We start from the raw sequence: 18,502 nt of genomic DNA, 5'->3' as shown, positions 1-18,502 counted from the left end.
CTTAGTATTTTAGAGTCAATTAAAAGGATGCCCTAGCTTACCCTACAGAGAGGAAATCAATTCCCCTTGTCTTACTTCTCTACGACCTCTGTCCATGCAGCTGAGGATATATATATGTGTACACACACACACACACACACACACACATATATATGTATACACACACACACACATACAGTTGCTTGGCTGCCATATATTATCTAATGATTTTATATATATATATATATATATATATATATATATATATAATATTGTCATATATATATGTCTATTTTTTTGAGAGCATTAAAAAAAATTCCCCACTGTTTTGATGTTTCCTAATAAGCAGGAGACAATTATCCACATTATATTTAAATAAAATGAGACAGTCCCACCACATCTCTCTTAAAACAGCTACGATGCCTTTGAGCTAATTGGGATGTCAACAGAAAATCATACAAGAGCAATCACTTTTAGATGTTTATCCATATACTCAACCAAAAGAGATCTAAGAAGAAAATATCTTATAAAATGAACAGTGTTGATTATTCAGGAACAATATATGTAATTTTAGGAGCAAAAGATGAGGATGTATTTACTTATGGGCCTCTGGAAAATGGTATATATTTAACCATAGATCTTGCTTACGTATTGTTTTCTTCTTAGTGTCTGACATTATCTTATCGGGAAAAGAGTGTCTTGGGTTGTGAAGAGTGTTTCATGTGTTTAATTTTGAAAGCTGGAAGAATTTCACTAGTTCCATCTCTACTGAAGGCAAATATAAAAATGCATCTCAGGGAAATTTTGCTGCTGACTCCAACTTGCCAGCCATAGACATTCTGCATTTTGAACTGATTGCAGAAAGGGGTGTGTTAGAAAAGGAGCAGAGAATGAGCAGAATAATGATTCATGTAGTGGTTGCCAAGAACCTCACATTTTAATCCCCCTCTTTTTCTCTAATGTTAAAAAAATGGATTTTTTTTCTCTTTATAGAAAATAATCACAATGGCTTTCACTTCTAATTTTTACTCAAATTTTATTTTACTGAACTTTTTTCTCAAATACAAAAATTTACCTTTTTCCATAATAAAGAGTGTGGAACTTAAAGTTACATCATAAATTATCAACTTTGCTTCTTGTGTGAAAAGAAAAATCATAGAATTTCATAAGATTGTTTTACAAACCCCTCTTCTTCAGTCAACCTATTTCTGCAAGTATGGAAGATGGAGACACAGGGCCCCATTGAAGACTGCAGCACCGGGCTGCTGTGTATAGCTGTGCAGGTTGTACAGTCCACAACCTATACCACTATATATGGCAGCCCTGATTGCAGAGGTTCATTTTCCTACATTTCCTGAGTGTTGTGTTTGCAGATTAATATGACTAGAAACTAAGAAATACCTTTCATCAATGGAGAGCTGCAACTATGCCCTCCATTTGCTTTTAGCACAAGAGGGAAAAAAGACTCAGATATGCCAAGACCAGGGCAATAGCATTATGAAAGCAACAAATAAATAATAAAAGCAAACAAGAAATTAAAAGTCACCACAGACATGTATTTTGTGTCCTTTAAGACACAAGGTTTTGGTAAGGCTTATGAAGTCCTAGCGGTAGTGATTCCACTCCTAAAGCAGGCCTTTCATTCACTCCTAGTATTGGTGTTTCTAAGCACGCCTACTGGTCTCATGCACTTGATTTATCTTAGCATATGGTTGAACTCACAGATCCTCTCCTTTTACCAAATGTGTGGCTACCAACCAATACTATAAGTTTATACCTGAGCAGAATGTTTTAAAGAGCAAATTTAAACAAGATTTCTTATAGCGATTTAAACTGGCTTTGTTATTAACCAAGGAAAATGAGCAGACTTTACACCTCAGTCATTCCATAGATTCTGTAACTAAGAACTAAAAAGTGCATGTGTTAAAGTACATTGATCTGTTAGGCAACTAATTCCAAATCTGAGAATAATAGCATGGAAACATAATCAAGTAACAAATAAGATCCTCCATTATAATCCTCTCTTTTGGGAATAGACTCAAGATCTGCCTTATGAATGGTGGGACAACAGTCATCAAGATGTTGGAATTTGAAGTGTGTACAGATAGTCCCCTAACACTGTCTTAAACCATTTCTAACCTTTTGGCCACGACACTTGGTTTCTTTTGTTACCAACAGCTCTTTAAAGACCAAATGCCCTTTGGAGACATGCTACTTGTGTTATGAGGGTAATGATAAGAATAATAAAATGTTTGTACATCTATTTAGAGCAAAAATTCTCAAGATGTATTCTAGGGGTAAATAGGATCCTCTGGTCAAATTAGATTGGGAAACGTGGAATAAAAGTCAACCCACTTCTGCACTTTTTAAAGCTTTGGAAATGCTAGTGTGCTTTGGGCATCTTCAGAGAAGACTCTAACATGCAGCATTTCCCCAGTTTATTACGCCAAAGGATCAGAGATTTGTGAGATTGATGTTTCACAGGATACCCCTAGAGAAGTGTTCTGGACCTGCTGGGTAAACCCCTTCTTAGGTCCAGGTAAAGACACAGCTAATATGGGTCGATGACAAAATGGAGTTCTTAAGGATACAGTGGGACCAAAAGGTTTAGTTTTCAGTGGGAAGAGTAAGAGAATTTAAAACTCATTTCCTCTTGTCTTCTTCCTATAACCCTCTCCTGGCTGGTGTGGGATGCCTAACAGTGAACTTCATCTAAGAAGGCTAAATGAATTCAGGATGCAGCTCAGGGAAAAAGACACTTCAAGTGGGCATCTCCGGCCAGCTCCAATTCTGCCTTGAAAGGAGAATGCCACTCTCCTTACACTTTCTTCTCCCAATGGACATGGAGATATATCTGGAAGGCCTTAGAGATTACTGCTTGCTAGGAGACTTATTGGGTTCCCGAGGCCCAAAGGCAGATCCAGGTTCAATGGGGCTTGAAAGTTACCCAATTTGGAGGAAGGGGGAACGTGTTAATAGAAAAGATACAAAATCAGGAACAAAAGCGACTATTTAAAATGAGGAAAGAAATCACAACACATTAGATTTTAAAAACTGACAAATACCATGAATATCACAAAATCCAGAAAAACAACACAAATTTTATTAACTGACAGACACATCTCTATTTTTAAAAACATTTTTTTGCTGCATGCTTATCGTTTGCCTCTTCATGTGAAGATTTTGAATTTTGCAATAACATTTTACATAGAATACAAAGATAATCCAGATTTTCCTCTAGCAAATTTGAAGTTTGTTTTTTATTGTTGATAATAGAGAAAAGTTTCTTTCAGCATCATGACTTATTGGCAATGTCAGGTAAAATTTTAGGATTATTTTGAAATTTTGGAAAACTTTTACTTAGCTTCTTTCATATATGACATTTCAGAGCATTTCAAGTTTCCTTGTTCGTGACTAATGTAACTACTCCTTGAATTGAAGACACTCATTGAACAGCTTGTCACCAATGTGTTAGCGTGGTGGCTTATTAATGAGCTTTATGTTGAGCCCTGTACCTTCATATCACGGTGCCAGGTGAGTTAGCACAGTGGGCAGCAGTAGTATTCCTGAAAATGATTCCTACACTTCAGTGGCTGGCAATAACTCAACGATACACGGAAGCAACTGTGACCCTCCTTAATATATCTCACTAAATCCAAACTGAATGTATCCTCCATTTAGCTTCTACTTAGCTTGATCCCCCAAATACCCATGGCTACTCCAACAACACTCACCTCATGTTGTGAGGATGGGAATGTCAGAGTGTAAGAGAGCAGTGGTATTAATTAATTGCAATTAAAAGACCTTAGGGGCCAGCCCAGTGGTGCAGTGGTTAAGTGCGCACGTTCCGCTTCGGTGGCCTGAGGTTCACCGGTTCAGATCCCGGGTGCGGACATGGCACCGCTTGGCAAGCCATGCTGTGGCAGGCATCCCACATAGAAAGTAGAGGAAGATGGGCATGGATGTTAGCTCAGGGCCAGTCTTCCTCAGCAAAAAGAGGAGGATTGGCAGCAGATGTTAGCTCATGGCTAGTCTTCCTCAAAATAAAATAAAATAATAACAGTATAATTCCATAAGTAAAAAAAACCTTAATTGTGCAAATTTTCTAAGACATACAACCTTGTGAACATTTTTTCAGGACCTCTCCCAGGACCTTGGAGAGGTCCATGTAAGTGAGGGAAGCCAAAGTTTAAACTTTATTAGTATCAGGATAAATTGGCTCTGAGGTCCGCATCCTTTCATACTCAGTGCCTCCCAGTTAGATATTCAGTACTGCATTAATCTGGAACAGTCTACTATGCATCTGTCCCACAAAAACCAAGAGTATGGCAATGTACCAGTAAAAACATTGCATTTCACAGATTTCCTTGCAACTTGGGGTGGCCGTGTGAGACAAGATCTGGTCAATGAACCCTTAGTGAAAAGTCACTGAATAAAGGCTTCTGATAAATCTCTCACCAAGTTTTAGCTGGCACATGCCTTTTGCCCTTCGTCACTTTCTTCCTGCTTGGAATTCATGTACAGTGATGGAGGTGGAGAAGCCATCTTGTGACCACGAAATGACAACACTATGTGAAAAACTATATGCTAAGATGGAGGTGCAGAAAGATAGAAGCCTCCTGAACTCATATCACTGTCTACCTTCAGACTTCTTGGTACATGAAAAAACAACTACGTTTTCTGTTATTTGCTGCTTAATGCAATTGCAAGTTGAAACACTTCTCCTGAGAGTGATTTTGAACTAAGGATCCAGGAGACAGAATTTCTTTTGCAACCCTCTGTGACACTTTGAACTTTTAAAAGATTGGCTGGCATATGCAGTGAATAATGCACGTTGTTTTCACAAGTCTTTCTCATACTTCTCATTGACATTTTAAAATCAGGAAATATTTGGAGTCTTAAAATTATGCTATCAATGTTTGAGTTGATTTTTTTTTTTTAAAGATTGGCACTTGAGCTAACAACTATTGCCAATCTTTTTGTTGTTGTTGTTCTTTCTGCTTTTGTCTCCCCAAATCCTCCCAGTACATAGTTATATATTTTCATTGTGGGTCCTTCTGGTTGTGGCATGTGGGATGCTGCCTCAGCGTGGCCTGATGAGCAGTGCCATGTTCGTGCCCAGGATTCGAACCAGTGAAACCCTGGGCCACCAAAGTGGAGTGCATGAACTTAACCACTCAGCCGTGGGGCTGACCCCTGAGTTGATTTTTTAGTTTTATTTAAATTCCTTCACTATAGTCTAGTTGCATGGAAATTTCACTTTGATGCAGTATTGATTTAAGATGGTTTTCCTGGTTGACTTATACTTCAAATATCTTTATTTTGTCCTTTTGCAAAATGGAAATAGTTACTGGTTCCTATTAAACACAAATGGTTAAATGGGATTGTTGTAATTTCTTTGTATGTTGTTGGTAAAGTATCAAACATTACTCCTATGAGGTATTTTGCTTGGGTCTTAATGTGCATATCAGGATCCTGTAAAATAATGTTTTAAGTGTGTCCAGGATTATTGCTTAAGCTAATGGACTTTGGACTTTTCAGGGTAATACTTTAGAATCGATCTTATTTTTGCTGAGAGCTTACTAGATAGTCTTCACCCAGATCAGACAAAAAAGATAAATGAGTTTCACTTGACCTTTGCACCATGCTTAAGTGCTCTTTATAATTTAGAGATATTTGTTTTTACATTTCATGTTATGCATATGATTCCTGCTCCTTGCCCCTCCCATGACTTTCTTTTGTTGTAGAATATACCACTCTATTCTTTTATTGGTAAATGATTAAATCTCTACTTACAGTAAATTACTTATTCATTCATTTAACAAATATTTAATGAGGGCCACTATATAATAGGTAGAGTTCTAGGCACTGGGGATGTAGTATAAAGAAATCAAACAAAGTTCTTGCTCTCATGAAGTTGATATTCTAGCAGAAGCAGACAATAAACAATGTCGTTTTAAAATTAAGAATGGACCCACGGAATGGTGGAGAGCTGGTTTCCTAAAAATCATGATTAGAGAAACCCGAAATCCAGCAGCCCAAAAAATATCTCCCGCTTGACTGAAATGGTCTTCAAATGGCCCCTTTCTCCTTAAAATTCTTTCTTGCACTTCAATTCATGGCACAGGCACTATTCTTTTAAAAACTGTGCATGTTCATTAATAGCTTAGAGTCATGAGTAAGTTTAGGAAGGACTTGTGAAAATATTGTAGATGTTTAGTGGTGTTGAATCGTAGAAGGTTGAAGAAAGAAGAGAATTTAGAGATAACGTAGAAACCGTACTATGTGGGAACCACCTGGATTCTCAGTTTCAACATTGAAGACCTTGGACCCTAGAGGAATGGCGTATCAGGTATACCTCAGACTCTAAAGGAATGGTGTTCCAGGCCAAGATGGCTATTTCCTAGAGTGGTGCCAAACTGGGAAGGTTCTGGAGGTAGATGCCAAAATATGAAGGAGACTCCTAGAGATGGGTAGATTGACGGAAGAAAGTACTGAAGATAAAGGTTTTTTGATATTTCTATTAGCATTAACCTTATCTGGACCAACAAAAAAAGAAAAAGAAATACTTGGATTAATGACTTAATTCTCTCCTCATTCATCTTTCATCAATTATATAAGAGAGAAATATAGAAGTAACTATAACAGTGACTACAAAGTAACGGACTGGTCATTTAAGCCCACACAGCCTACAAACTATGACTGGGTGTTCCTGACCCCATTCCTTTGCAGTTTCAGTTCAGAGTGACTTCTAGTGCTGGCCTTCTCCTAGCCAAAGGGAAATCAAAGATAAAACAAGTCAGCTTCTTAATGGGGTCACTATGGTCATTTTGGGCAGGATAATTCTTTGTTGTACAGGACTATCCTGCACATTGTAGGATATTTAGCATCTCTGGCTCCTAGACACTAAATGAGAGGGGCACCTCCCCCCATCATTATGACAATCAAAAATTTCCCCAAACGCTTCTGCAGGGGAAGGGAGTTGTATTATTTTCCCTGATTAAAAACCACTGGTAATGGAGAAGAGATTTAAATATATGACTTCCGTATGACACAACACGTGCTAGGCTAGATGTTTGTGTTCATTGCTATGGGAGCACAGAGGAGAGGCACTTCACTGAATCTGGTGGTTCTCACAGGCATTTATTCCTATCAAAATAATCCAGCAATAACATTCCTACTCAAAATATTTTAGAAATTCTCTTCTGGATTACTTTTAGAGCCTGAGTCATGTTCTTTTGAATTTGTTCAACATAGGAAACTTTCTTCCTTTGGAAGCATCCCAAAGTCACTTGTAGCCAAGATTTGTGAATAAGATGAGTGAACAAGCTGGACAATATTATTTTTAGTTAAAATCAGTTTCACAGAACACAAAATTATGAGCTGACACTTAGTAGTTATTGAATTATGAAAAGCACTTTGCCCAGATTTTAATGAGTTACCACTTATTTCATTATTTTTCATATTCTTCTTATTATTACAAGGTTGTTAGCACTCTGTTAAGTACTGTGGATACAGAAATGAAAGACAATTCCTGTCTTCAAGGAGTTCACTATCTAGTGAGAGAGGTAGACAAGTAAACCAATAATTGCAATAAAAATGTATAATACCTGCTGGAAGAGGTCTATTTGTGCTGCTGTGGGAGGACAACGGAAGGGCACTAGGTCAATCTAACAGTGAGGAATGTGGAAAGTTTGCTGAGGGAAATTGGTGCTTTATCTGAGTTTTGAATGTACAGTGCTGATTGGCTTGGAGGAGGAATGGAAGATATTCTAGGCAGAAGCAGCAACATAGCCAAAGATACAAAGAATTGAAAGAGTGGTGCACTCTGTGAACTGCAGGTTCTTTGGTGTCTGGAGCAGATGGTACCTGTGAGGCAGGGGCAGATGACACTGATGAGATAGGCAGTGTCATTTGTCATACCACTTTTATGTACCATACCAAGAAATTTGGACTTTGTATTGAAGATGAAGGATGGCCATGAAGGATTCAAAGAGTAGAAATCTGATGATGCTTGCATTTTAAATCATGTTGGCAATAGAGTGAAGAATGAACTGGAGGAGAGTGAAACTGGAGACAGAGTGGTTAAGATGCTAGGAAAGGGGCCAGCCGCGGAGCCGAGTGGTTAAATTTTCATGCTCTTCTTCGGTGGCCCCGCGTTTTGCCGGTTTGGATCCTGGGTGCGGAGATGGCACTTCTCATCAGGCCACGTTGAGGTGGCGTCCCACAAGCCACAGCTAGAAGGACCCACAACTAAAATATACAACTGTGTGCTGGGGGGATTTGGGGAGAAAAAGCAGAAAAAAAAAAGATTGTCAACAGTTGTTAGCTCAGGTGCCAATCTTTAAAAAAAAAACGATGCTAGGAAAGAGGAGTGAAATTATAAGGTCCTAAATAAAGAAGTAAGAATGGAGATTAAAAGGAGAGGAAGGATTCAAGACATTAAAACAACAAAAACAGCATTATAAACTAACAATAATTAAAACAATATGGTTATGGATCAGGAAAAGAGACCCATTCTTTTTTTCTTTTTTAAAGATTGGCACCTGAGCTAACATCTGTTGCCAATCTTCTTTTTGTTTTTCTCTTCTTCTTCTTCTCCCCAAAACAACCCCCCCCATACATAATTGTATGTTCTAGTTATGAGTGCCTCTGGTTGTGCTATGTGGGATGCCACCCCTCATGGCCTGATGAGCAGTGCCATGTACTCACCCAGGATCCAAACCAGTGAAACCCTGGGCTACCAAAGTGGAGTGCACGGACTTAACCACCTGGCCACAGGACCGGCCCCGAGAGATCCATTCTGATGAATGGATCAGAATAGGGAGTTCAGAAATCAGCATGTGCATGGGAATTATGTACACAGTAAAGACATTTTAATTTAGTAGGAACAGGATGGAATATTTAATAAAAAGGTGTTGGTTAGAGGGGTTTATTAGTTTTCTAATTAACAAATTACCAAAATCATGGTGACAAGTAATAGAAATTCATTATCTTACAGTTCTGTAGATCAAAAGTCTGAGGTGGGTCTCAGTGGGCTGAAATCAAGGTATCAACAGGACTGCATCCTTCCTGGAGGCTGTGAGTGAGAATCTATTTCCTTACTTTCTCCTGTTCTAGAAACCATCCTCGTTCCTTCGTTCTTGACCTTCTTCTCCATCTGCAAAGCCAGCAACATTGCATTTCTCTAACCATTCTGCTATAGTCATAGTTCCCTCTGACCACAGCCAGGAAATGTTCTCCACTTTTAAGGACTTGTGTGGTTAGGCTTTTCCCACCAAGATAATGCAGGATAATTTCCTTATTTCAAATTTCATAACCTTAATCATAGCTGCAAAATCTCTTTTGCCAGGTGGAGTAACATTTAGAGGTTCTGGGGTTTAGGGTATAGACATCTCTGTCAGGTCATTATTCTGCGTATCACGGGTGAAAAATGTCAATTTAGATCCCTACTTCACACCATAAACAAAGAATAAATTACTTATGGGTTAAAGATCTAAACATAAAAACAAACAAAACTACCAAAGTATTAGAAGAAAATTTGGATATCTTTAAAAAAAGGAAGATTTCCTAGATAGGATAAGAAACACAGTGGTTATAGATAAAACTACAGACTAGACCAGATAAACATTTAAAGTATCTATACAATGAAAGGCACCACAAAAAAGTTACAAAGTTAAAAGACAAGCATCAGACTAGGAAAAATATTTGCAACAGATACAACAGACAAAGATAGTATCCATAGTATATAAGAGTATCTACAAACTGATAAGGAAAAAACCCAACCAGATAGAAAAATGGGCAAAGGATAAGACAGATGATTTAAAGAAGAAGACATAAAAGTAACCAATAAACAAAGAAGGGGGAAAATGCTATACCTCTTTACTTATTAGAAAATTTTATTTAAGAATTTCTATATGTGTGGTGAATCTTTCAAGAAAAACAAGGGAATGATAAAACGTATTCAGGATAATGACTCCTTGGGAGGGTGAGATGGAGAGAAGCCCATGGGGAACTTTAAGATTTTTGATAAATATTCTATGTTTCAAATTCAGTGATAAATTCATAGGTGTTCTTCTTCTTCTTCTTCTTTTTTTTGCTGAGGAAGATTCTCCTTGAGCTAACATCTGTGCCAGTCTTCCTCTATTTTGTATGTGGGTTGCCACCACAGCATGGCCGTTGCCGAGTGATATAGGTCTGTGCCTGGGAACTGAACCCAGGCCACCGAAGCAGAGCACCCTGAACTTAACCCTTAACCACTAGGCCACAGGGCCAGTCCCCATAGGTATTCATTTTTATTTTTAAGTGTCATAACTGACATATACATTATACTTATTTTTTTGTGTATGTATCTAATGATTCATGATTTTAAAAATGGAAAAGCAGGAGCTTTTTTACTTTTTATTTTGAAACAACTTATTTGAAACAATTTCAAACTTACAGAACAATTTCAAGAATTGTGCGAAGAACTCCGATATACCCTTTGTCCAGAGACCCTATTCAAGTTTGGCAATTGTCCCAACAGTATTCTTTATAGGAAAAGGATCCACTCCAGATTTATGTGTTTGTGATATTGCAATTTATCACAAGAAATATATATTTGGTCTTTGTCCAGTTTCTGGCACAGAACTCCTAAAACCCTTGGAATTTTCTAAGTGATTAGAGTGATAAAGGTGTCCTGGTATTCATAATAAACCCTTTCCAACCCTTTCCAACCATACCTGAGTTTATGTTAACAAAGTGACTTGGAAAGCCCCTAAGGTTGGGGGCTGGTTGCCAAGGGAACCAACCATGTGATTAGAGAGTTGGAACTTTTAGTCCCACCCGCCTAACCTCCAGATAGGGGATAAGAATTGGAGGTTGAATCAATGCCAATGGCCAATGATTTAATCAATCATGCTTATGTAATGAAGCCTCCATAAAAACCCAAAAGGATGGACTTCAGTTGGTGAACACATGGATGTGCGGGAAGAGTGGTGCTCTTAGAGAGCATAAAAGCTCCACGCCCCTTACCACATACCTCACCTTATGCATCTCCTCCATCTGGCTGTGCCTGAGTTATATCCTTTTATAATAAACTGGTAAGCATAAGTAAATGTTTCTCTGAGTTCTGTGTGCTGTTCTAGCAAATTAATCAAACCTGATTGTGGGAACCACTGATTAATAGCCAGTCAGAAGACAGGTAACAACCTGGACTTGTGATTGGCATCTGAAGTTGCAGAGGAAGCAAACCTGTGGGACTGAGCCCTTAACCTGTAGGATCTGATGCTTTCTCCAGGTAGTTAGTGTCAGAATTGAGTTAATTGCTTGGTGGTGTTGAAAAAAACACATATTGTAGTATTATACCCAGTTGTTGTGTCTCTCTAGTCTCCTTCACCCTGAAACAGTTCCACAGTCTTTCCTTGACTTCCAGGACCTTGACATTTTTTAAGACTACAGGTCAATAATTTTGTAGAATGTCTTTCAATGTAAGTTTATTTGAAATTTCCTTATGATTAGACCCAGATCTTGCTGGAACATCATAGAAGTGAAGCCAAATTCTTGTTATTGCATCCCAGTGGGTAGCCCATGATGTCAATTTGTCCCATTTCTGGTAGCACTAATTTGATCAGTTGCTTAAGATGGTATCTACCAGGTTTCTCAACTGGAAAATTACTCCTCAACCTTTTTTTTTTTTTTCCAAAGATTGGCACCTGAGGTAACATCTGTTGCCAATCTTATTTTTCTTCTTCTTCTCCCCACCAAAGGCCCCCAGTACCTGGTTGTATATTCTAGTTGTGAGTGCCTCTGGTTGTGCTATGTGGGACACTGACACCCCAGCATGGCCTGATGAGCGGTGCCATGTCCACACCCAGAATCCAAATCGGCAAAACCCCGGGTCACCAAAGCAGAGTGCACAAACTTAACCACTTGGCCAGGGGGCTTCCCCCTCCTCCACTCTTTTATAATTAATAATTTTTTAAGTAATTTTATTGGGATTATAATGGTTTATAACATTGTGTAATTTATAATTAATACAATTTTGAGGGAAGTACTTAGAGACTATGTAAAATTCTGCTCCTCATTCCACTTTCACCCTTTGGTATTAGCATCCATTGCTGCCTCTTGCCTGAAATGTTACTGTGCTGATTGCCAAAAGGTGATTTTCTAATTCCATCATTTCTTCTACATTTATTAGTACAGAGAATGAAATTACCCTATAGCCCTATCCCCAGAGATGTCCATTTCTAACATTAATTTTTGATAATCTGGTGATTTTTTTCTCCAGACTTTTAGGTATGAGAATAAGAAGCCAGTGTTTGGATTGATTCAGAGTGGATGACCTCTCAAAGGAATAAGGAACTTAATAGTCTTGGCAAGAGTGGGGTTGAAGGGATAGATTGCAGGGTTTGGTTGCATTAGGTAGGCAGTGAAGCCAGAGGCAGCTGATAGATCAGGAGGAAACAGAGAGAGGCGAAGATGTAGACCTTTGATGATGTTAACATGGTGAACGGGCAGGTCTGGAGACAGAGACGTCAGAGCACTTGGGTTCAAGTCTTGGCTGGGTTCTTCAGATTTCTCAGATGCTCACTAATGCTTCAGAGTCTTTATACTGACACCTCATTGTTTAAGCACATAGAATGATTCATACTAATTGAAGTCAAGAAACAAATCAACATTGCTTTCACTTGTGAGTCTGACAATTTTGGGGTCTTTGTGATGTTAGGGGTGTGTTTTTTGGTTATTTTTTTTTTGAGGAAGATTAGCCCTGAGCTAACTACTACCAATCCTCCTGTTTTTGCTGAAGAAGACTGACCCTGAGCTAACATCCATGCCCATCTTCTTCCTTTACTTTACATGTGGGACGCCTACCACAGCATGGCTTTTTGCCAAGCGGTGCTATGTCCGCACCCAGGATCCGAACCAACGAACCCCGGGCCACCAAGAAGCGGAACGTGTGCTCTTAACTGCTGCGCCACTGGGTGGGCCCCAATGTTATAGAGTTTTACACCACCAACTTTGATGTTTTATTTCCAGTTCATAAAAGAAACACCATATTTTGTTTCAGCTACTCTTTTCCTTAATGAGACATTAATTCTTCTGGCTTCTGTTGAAAGATCAGAACAAATGGCAGACCTTTATTGTTTTTCTTCAAAATCCAAACAGAAACTTTCTTGTTCTCAAGCTTTCTTACAGAATGAATCTGTTTCTTGATCTAAATATAACTCCTCAATCACCATTATCAGAGTTAATCATCTCTGAACTTTTTAATATTTTTGTTAGGCCTATAGTTTTATATCTCATGAGGGGCATCTTCTCTAACTTTGAAGTTTATGTTCAAGTCAAAAATACTTCCTCTTACCATTGTTTTTATGCTCACATACTCCTTTTAACAGGTCAAATGACTCATCTGTAGAATTTACATCACTGAAAATTTTGGTTTCAAATCTTTGTCTAAATAACAGTCACTCATTTTTAAGCCAATGTAGAAAAACTTTGTGTGCTACTGAAGCAACTAGTTAAAACATGTTGCAATCTTCTCAGCTCAGACAGTTCCTCATCTGTTTCCAGGAATCATAGGAGAAAACAATTGGTCTCCTTAGTTTGCAGCACTGCTAAGATGCTAATCAGTGATTTCAATTATTCACGCTCAAGAAAAGATACTAACAGGGATAAAATGACTAATAATATGCTTAGGCTGTCTTTCTCATGAGCTCAGTGTCTGAATTTCTGTGACGAACGCCACCTACTAACACACTAGGACCTGGAAGGCAGATATGTTCTGTCTTCTCAGATGACTGTTACTTAACAGCTCCTTAAAAAATCTCTTATTTGTGAATAGTGAAATTGATATATAGAGTAAATATTGTCTGCTGGATTGTCAAACCGGAAACTACTTCCTCTTCTCCTCCTCTCTTCCTCCTTCTGTTTTCATAAAAGGAATGGAAGGGGCTAGCTGCTTATATGTCAGACTCACAGCAACAAAGAGCCTGATCATGTTTCATAGCCTCTGAAAGACGTCTAGAGGACAAGTTGGGGGCAGTGGAGGAATCCACGCCTTCTCTAAACTTTTCTTTATCTTAGCCAGGATTCCAACTCACGTCTGTCTGATTCTCTTAACTGCTGGATTATGAAAAATTAGGTCTTTGAAACGAGCAGGAGAAAGCAAAAAATGTCATCATGTATATTCATTTGGTTTGGGAATAAAAGGGTGTCCTATAATTTAGAATAAGAGACAGGGATGACTCATTACAACTATGAAGGTTATTAAGGAAATGAAGAAATTGGTCACACTACTACAACTGTGCTTGTCATCACAGTAGCATTGCCAATTTCCCTATACAGTGGTAATTGCTATTCCGTATCTTCTTATGTGGAATATAAGACCCATTCTGGTGTAACAATAAATATTAGAAAAGTCTTCAAATCCATCGTTACATGAGGCTGTAAAAAGCTGTAACATGAGCAGGTGCAAGCTACCTCAGAAACTTGGAAAGAGTCATTCAAAATTACAGCACTGAAAATGCACTGAATAATCCAGTGCAATAAAAAGTATATATAAAATTTAATAGTCATCAGTGTAAAAGGCCATGATACTTCAAAATTGACTTGTTTTGATACTGTTAACTTAAATTGATAACCCAAACCAGGAAATTGTACAAAGCCTAAACTCCACTTATATTTCTTCAGTTTAATGTCTATAAATGTTTAACAAAAAGAATAAAAGCAATATACGTTACAGCAGCTTTGTTTGACTCTATTTAGACAAGATTGATCTTAAACTTCTCTGTGGTTTTTCTTATACAGCTGACTGATTCTCAATCCATTTCAGCTAATGCTTTGCTTAATGTCTTGGTTAGTTTGATTGTCAGGCTTGGAGTTACCTTTCCACTGTTGTTTTTGCCTATTCAATAGATTTTGTTACCACCGTTGTCACAAAGTTTGTCTGCACCCAAGCCCGTCTCTCTTATGCTGACAGTCAAGGAAGAGAAAACATGATCAGGAAGTAGGAAAGGGTGAGAAGCCAAAGAGCTCCCTTCGCTTCAGTTCCAGTAATGTAATTGAAAGCTCCATGACATTCCATCCAGAAATTAAGTATAGTCTGTGGAAACTGAACTAAATAAAAGGCAGCGTTCAGAGCAGTTGAGAGCATGGACTTTGGCCTCAAGCAGACCTGGATTCCAATTCTAGTTTCTTCCTTTTTTTTTTGAGGAAGATTAGCCATGAGCTAACATCTGCTGCCAATCCTCCTCTTTTTGCTGAGGAAGACTGGCCCTGAGCTAACATCCATGCCCATCTTCCTCTACTTTATATGTGGGACGCCTACCACAGCGTGGCTTACCAAGCGGTACCATGTCTGCACTCAGGATCCAAACCAGTGAACCCCGGGCCACCGAAGTGGAATGTGCCAACTTAACTACTGCACCACTGGGCCAGCCCCTAGTTTCTTCCTTGAATACCTGCATGGCTTTCGACAAGCTCCCTAATCGCTCTATGCCCCAGGTTTGTCATTTGTAAAATGAGGATAACTATAGTATCTATCTCATAGAGTTTATGGTTAGGATTAAATTAGATAATGCGCGTAAACACTACCTGGTGCCTGGCATATGGTAAGCATTGAAAAATGCTAGCTAATAAGACATTGGTGCTATCAATATAAAAAATATTTTTGTTTGAAAAGTGCACTATACGCTTGGTAGGAGATGCTCCCATATTCTTTTGGGGGTCTTATTCAGCAATGACTTTGAGGCTAACAATTGCTATACTTGCATCACTTTGTTAGTTGAGACAGGTTCTAGACATACCTTTGTCCAGTATCTTTGATACCTCTTTTTCTTTGATGACCAGTTCTCTTTCAAATTTGCTTTCTTTTTCCAGTGACTCCCCCCCTACTCTCAAGACTTCTAGGGTTCTGTATGCCAAGGGTCCCCACAGCTGTGTTTGAGGTATAACCCAGGGCTTTCTGACCACCTTACACTGGTGAAAATCTTCTGTTTCTATGGTGCATTTCCTCTATGTAAATGATAACCAGGATGTAACTTTTTTGGCCCAGGTATATTAACACTTATTGTAATTACTTATATGTTTATTTGGTGCCCCCAGCCCATTATGTTATTTGTTGGGTGCCTGGTACCATATTTCATTAAGCCTAAAATCATTGACTATATAATGCATCTTTATTATATATTATACAAAGAAAGAAGAAAACATTGCTTATTTAACTATGTCATGCCCTTAATTGTAAGGGGCATCCTGATTTCAAACGTGTTATAGGTGAAAACACATTTTGTTTTAGGTGCTGAGAAACCAGATATGCCTGGGTCTGGCCCTGTGGTTGAGTGGTTAAAGTTCCATGTGCTCCACTTCGGGGGCCCAGGTTCATGGGTTCAGATCCCAGGTGTTGACCTACTTCACTCAACAACCATGCTGTGGAGGTGTCCCACATACAAAAATTAGAGGAAGATTGGCACAGATGTTAGCTCAGGGCTAATGTTCCTCAGCAAAAAAATAAAACATCTGCCCTCATGGAGCTTGCATTCTAGTGTGAAAAATACAGAACATTAACATAAGAATACATACATGCAATATCTGAGGTAGTGTTGAAGCTCTAAAGAATAATAAAGGTAGGCAGGGAGGAACTGCACTACAGATAGAATGGTTGAGGGAGGCTTCTCTGAGGAGGGGGCATTTGTGCATAGATGGGAATAAAGTGAAGAAACAGGCTGTGCTAAGGTCTGGTGGAAAAGATTTCCAGGCAAAGGAAACAGCAAGTGCAAAGGCCCTGAAGTGGGAGTGTGTTTGCTCATTTGAGGAATAGCTTTAAGAAGGCCAATGAGGTGAAACAAAGCAAGCAAGGCGTAAAGGAGTCAGAGGGGAGGCTGGAGATCCAGACAGGGGCCAGGTCATTTGTGGACTAAGTTTGGATTTTCTCTTAAGTATGAAGATAGCTACTGAAGGGTTTTAAGAAATGGAATGATGTGACCAAATTTATATTTGTTCAAGATCTCTCTGGCAACTGTGTGGGCAATGGAGGATAGGAAAGCAGGAGTGGAAACCGGGAGACCAATGACCAGGTTATTGCTTTAACTCAGTAAGAGATGATGATGATGGCCCAGGCTAGGGTGACAGCCTTGGAGGAGAGGAGAAATGATGATATTTGGAAAATCCTTTTTGTGTACAGCTGATCAGGACTGAGTTACGTGGACATGGGAAGTGAGGGGAGTGTGGAATGAAAGATGATTCCTAGGGTTTTGGTCTGAGCAACTGCTAAATGATGGGACTATTTACAGAGATGGGAAGACTGGGGAAAGAACAGGTTTGGGGGCAAATATCAAGAGTTCAGTTTTGAATATACTAGTTATTAGAGAGCCCCAGAGAAGCTGTTGAGAACCAGTTGGATATTTGAGGTTGAAGTTCAAAGAGACCTGAGGGCCAGGGACATATATCTTGAACTAATCTGCATAGAGATGGTATTTAAAGCCACCCAATGTGATCCCCAACTTTGGTCCCACATTACAATCACTTAGGGTGCTTAAAAACCTGTGAAATCCTGGCTCTGCCTCCAGAGGCTTGGATACAAAAGGGGCCTGGAGTTGGTAATTCGTTTTAAAATCTTCTCAAGTGATTCCAATTTGTAGCTGGGCTTGAGAACCAGGGCCGAAGGGAGTGAGGTAGCAGACTGTAGGAAGAGAAGAGAAGGGAATCAAAGACTAAGGCTTGGCGGACTCCGATATTTAGTGGATCAGAAGAGGAGGAGGATCCAGAGAGGACTGATCAAAAGCAGCCATCAAGGTAGGAGGGAAACCAGGATAGTGTCCCCGAGGTCAAATAAAGACAGAGGGTCAAGGAGGAGGGGGCAATCGGCTGAGTCAAATACTGCTAGAAGGACTCGCAAGACAAGAACTGAACGTTAATTGTTAATTATGCACGATGAAGTGTGTTACAAACAGAACAGGAGACAAAAACTTTTCTAGTCTTTCTCCTTTATATATCTACATATTAAGCAAAACTGGGAGTTGTAAGACCTCTTATAAATAAAAAGAAATTTTTAAGTGGTTAAGATAACATATTACTACTGAAAATTGTATTCTAAACCCCTGCTTTTTTTCTTCTTCTTCTTCTTCTTCTTTTTTTAAAAGATGCTAAATCTAAATAAATAGTCACAGAGTTTGGGCAATTGAGAAAAGGAAAAAAATTATTACCCATTTTCTGTTGTACTAACAGAGCCACCATTATTTAGTCATTCATTCACTTTCATTTAGTGCTGGCATATAGAAATAGATACCACAAAAATTTCTGCCCTCAAGGAATTCAAGTCCTAGTGAGGGAAGTGAACATGTAAAAAAAATAATTACAAAACAAATTGATAAGTGATATAATAAAGGTTATAAGCAGTATAGTGTGGGAGCAGAGAAGATAGAGAACTTAATATTGCATGTTAAATGATAATTATGACGAGCACCTTGGCAAACTAGAAAATTGCTCATGTTTAATGTTAGTGATAAAAACAAGATGGAAAATTGGGTGTACTCCATGATTACAA

General features: G+C 38.7%; 1 protein-coding gene across 3 annotated transcripts in view; it reads left to right on the top strand.

Annotated features, from left to right (window-relative positions):
- Positions 1 to 18,502, top strand: part of METTL8 (methyltransferase 8, tRNA N3-cytidine) — a 194,592-nt gene that overhangs the window by 173,816 nt on the left and 2,274 nt on the right. The window contains exon 11 of one of the 3 annotated variants that reach the window (XM_070241209.1): positions 14,875 to 15,011. The exons of the other annotated variants lie outside the window; for them this stretch is intronic. Coding sequence (XP_070097310.1) covers positions 14,875 to 14,969 — 95 coding nt within the window. The 3' untranslated portion in view covers positions 14,970 to 15,011. The remainder of the gene's footprint in view (positions 1 to 14,874; positions 15,012 to 18,502) is intronic. 3 annotated transcript variants of the gene reach the window in all.

This window comes from Equus caballus, chromosome 18 (genome assembly GCF_041296265.1).
Source record: "Equus caballus isolate H_3958 breed thoroughbred chromosome 18, TB-T2T, whole genome shotgun sequence".
NCBI classification, from domain to species: Eukaryota; Metazoa; Chordata; class Mammalia; order Perissodactyla; family Equidae; genus Equus; species Equus caballus.
Note: the sequence above shows the minus strand (reverse complement) of the source record. Positions and strands in the feature narration are given on the sequence as shown.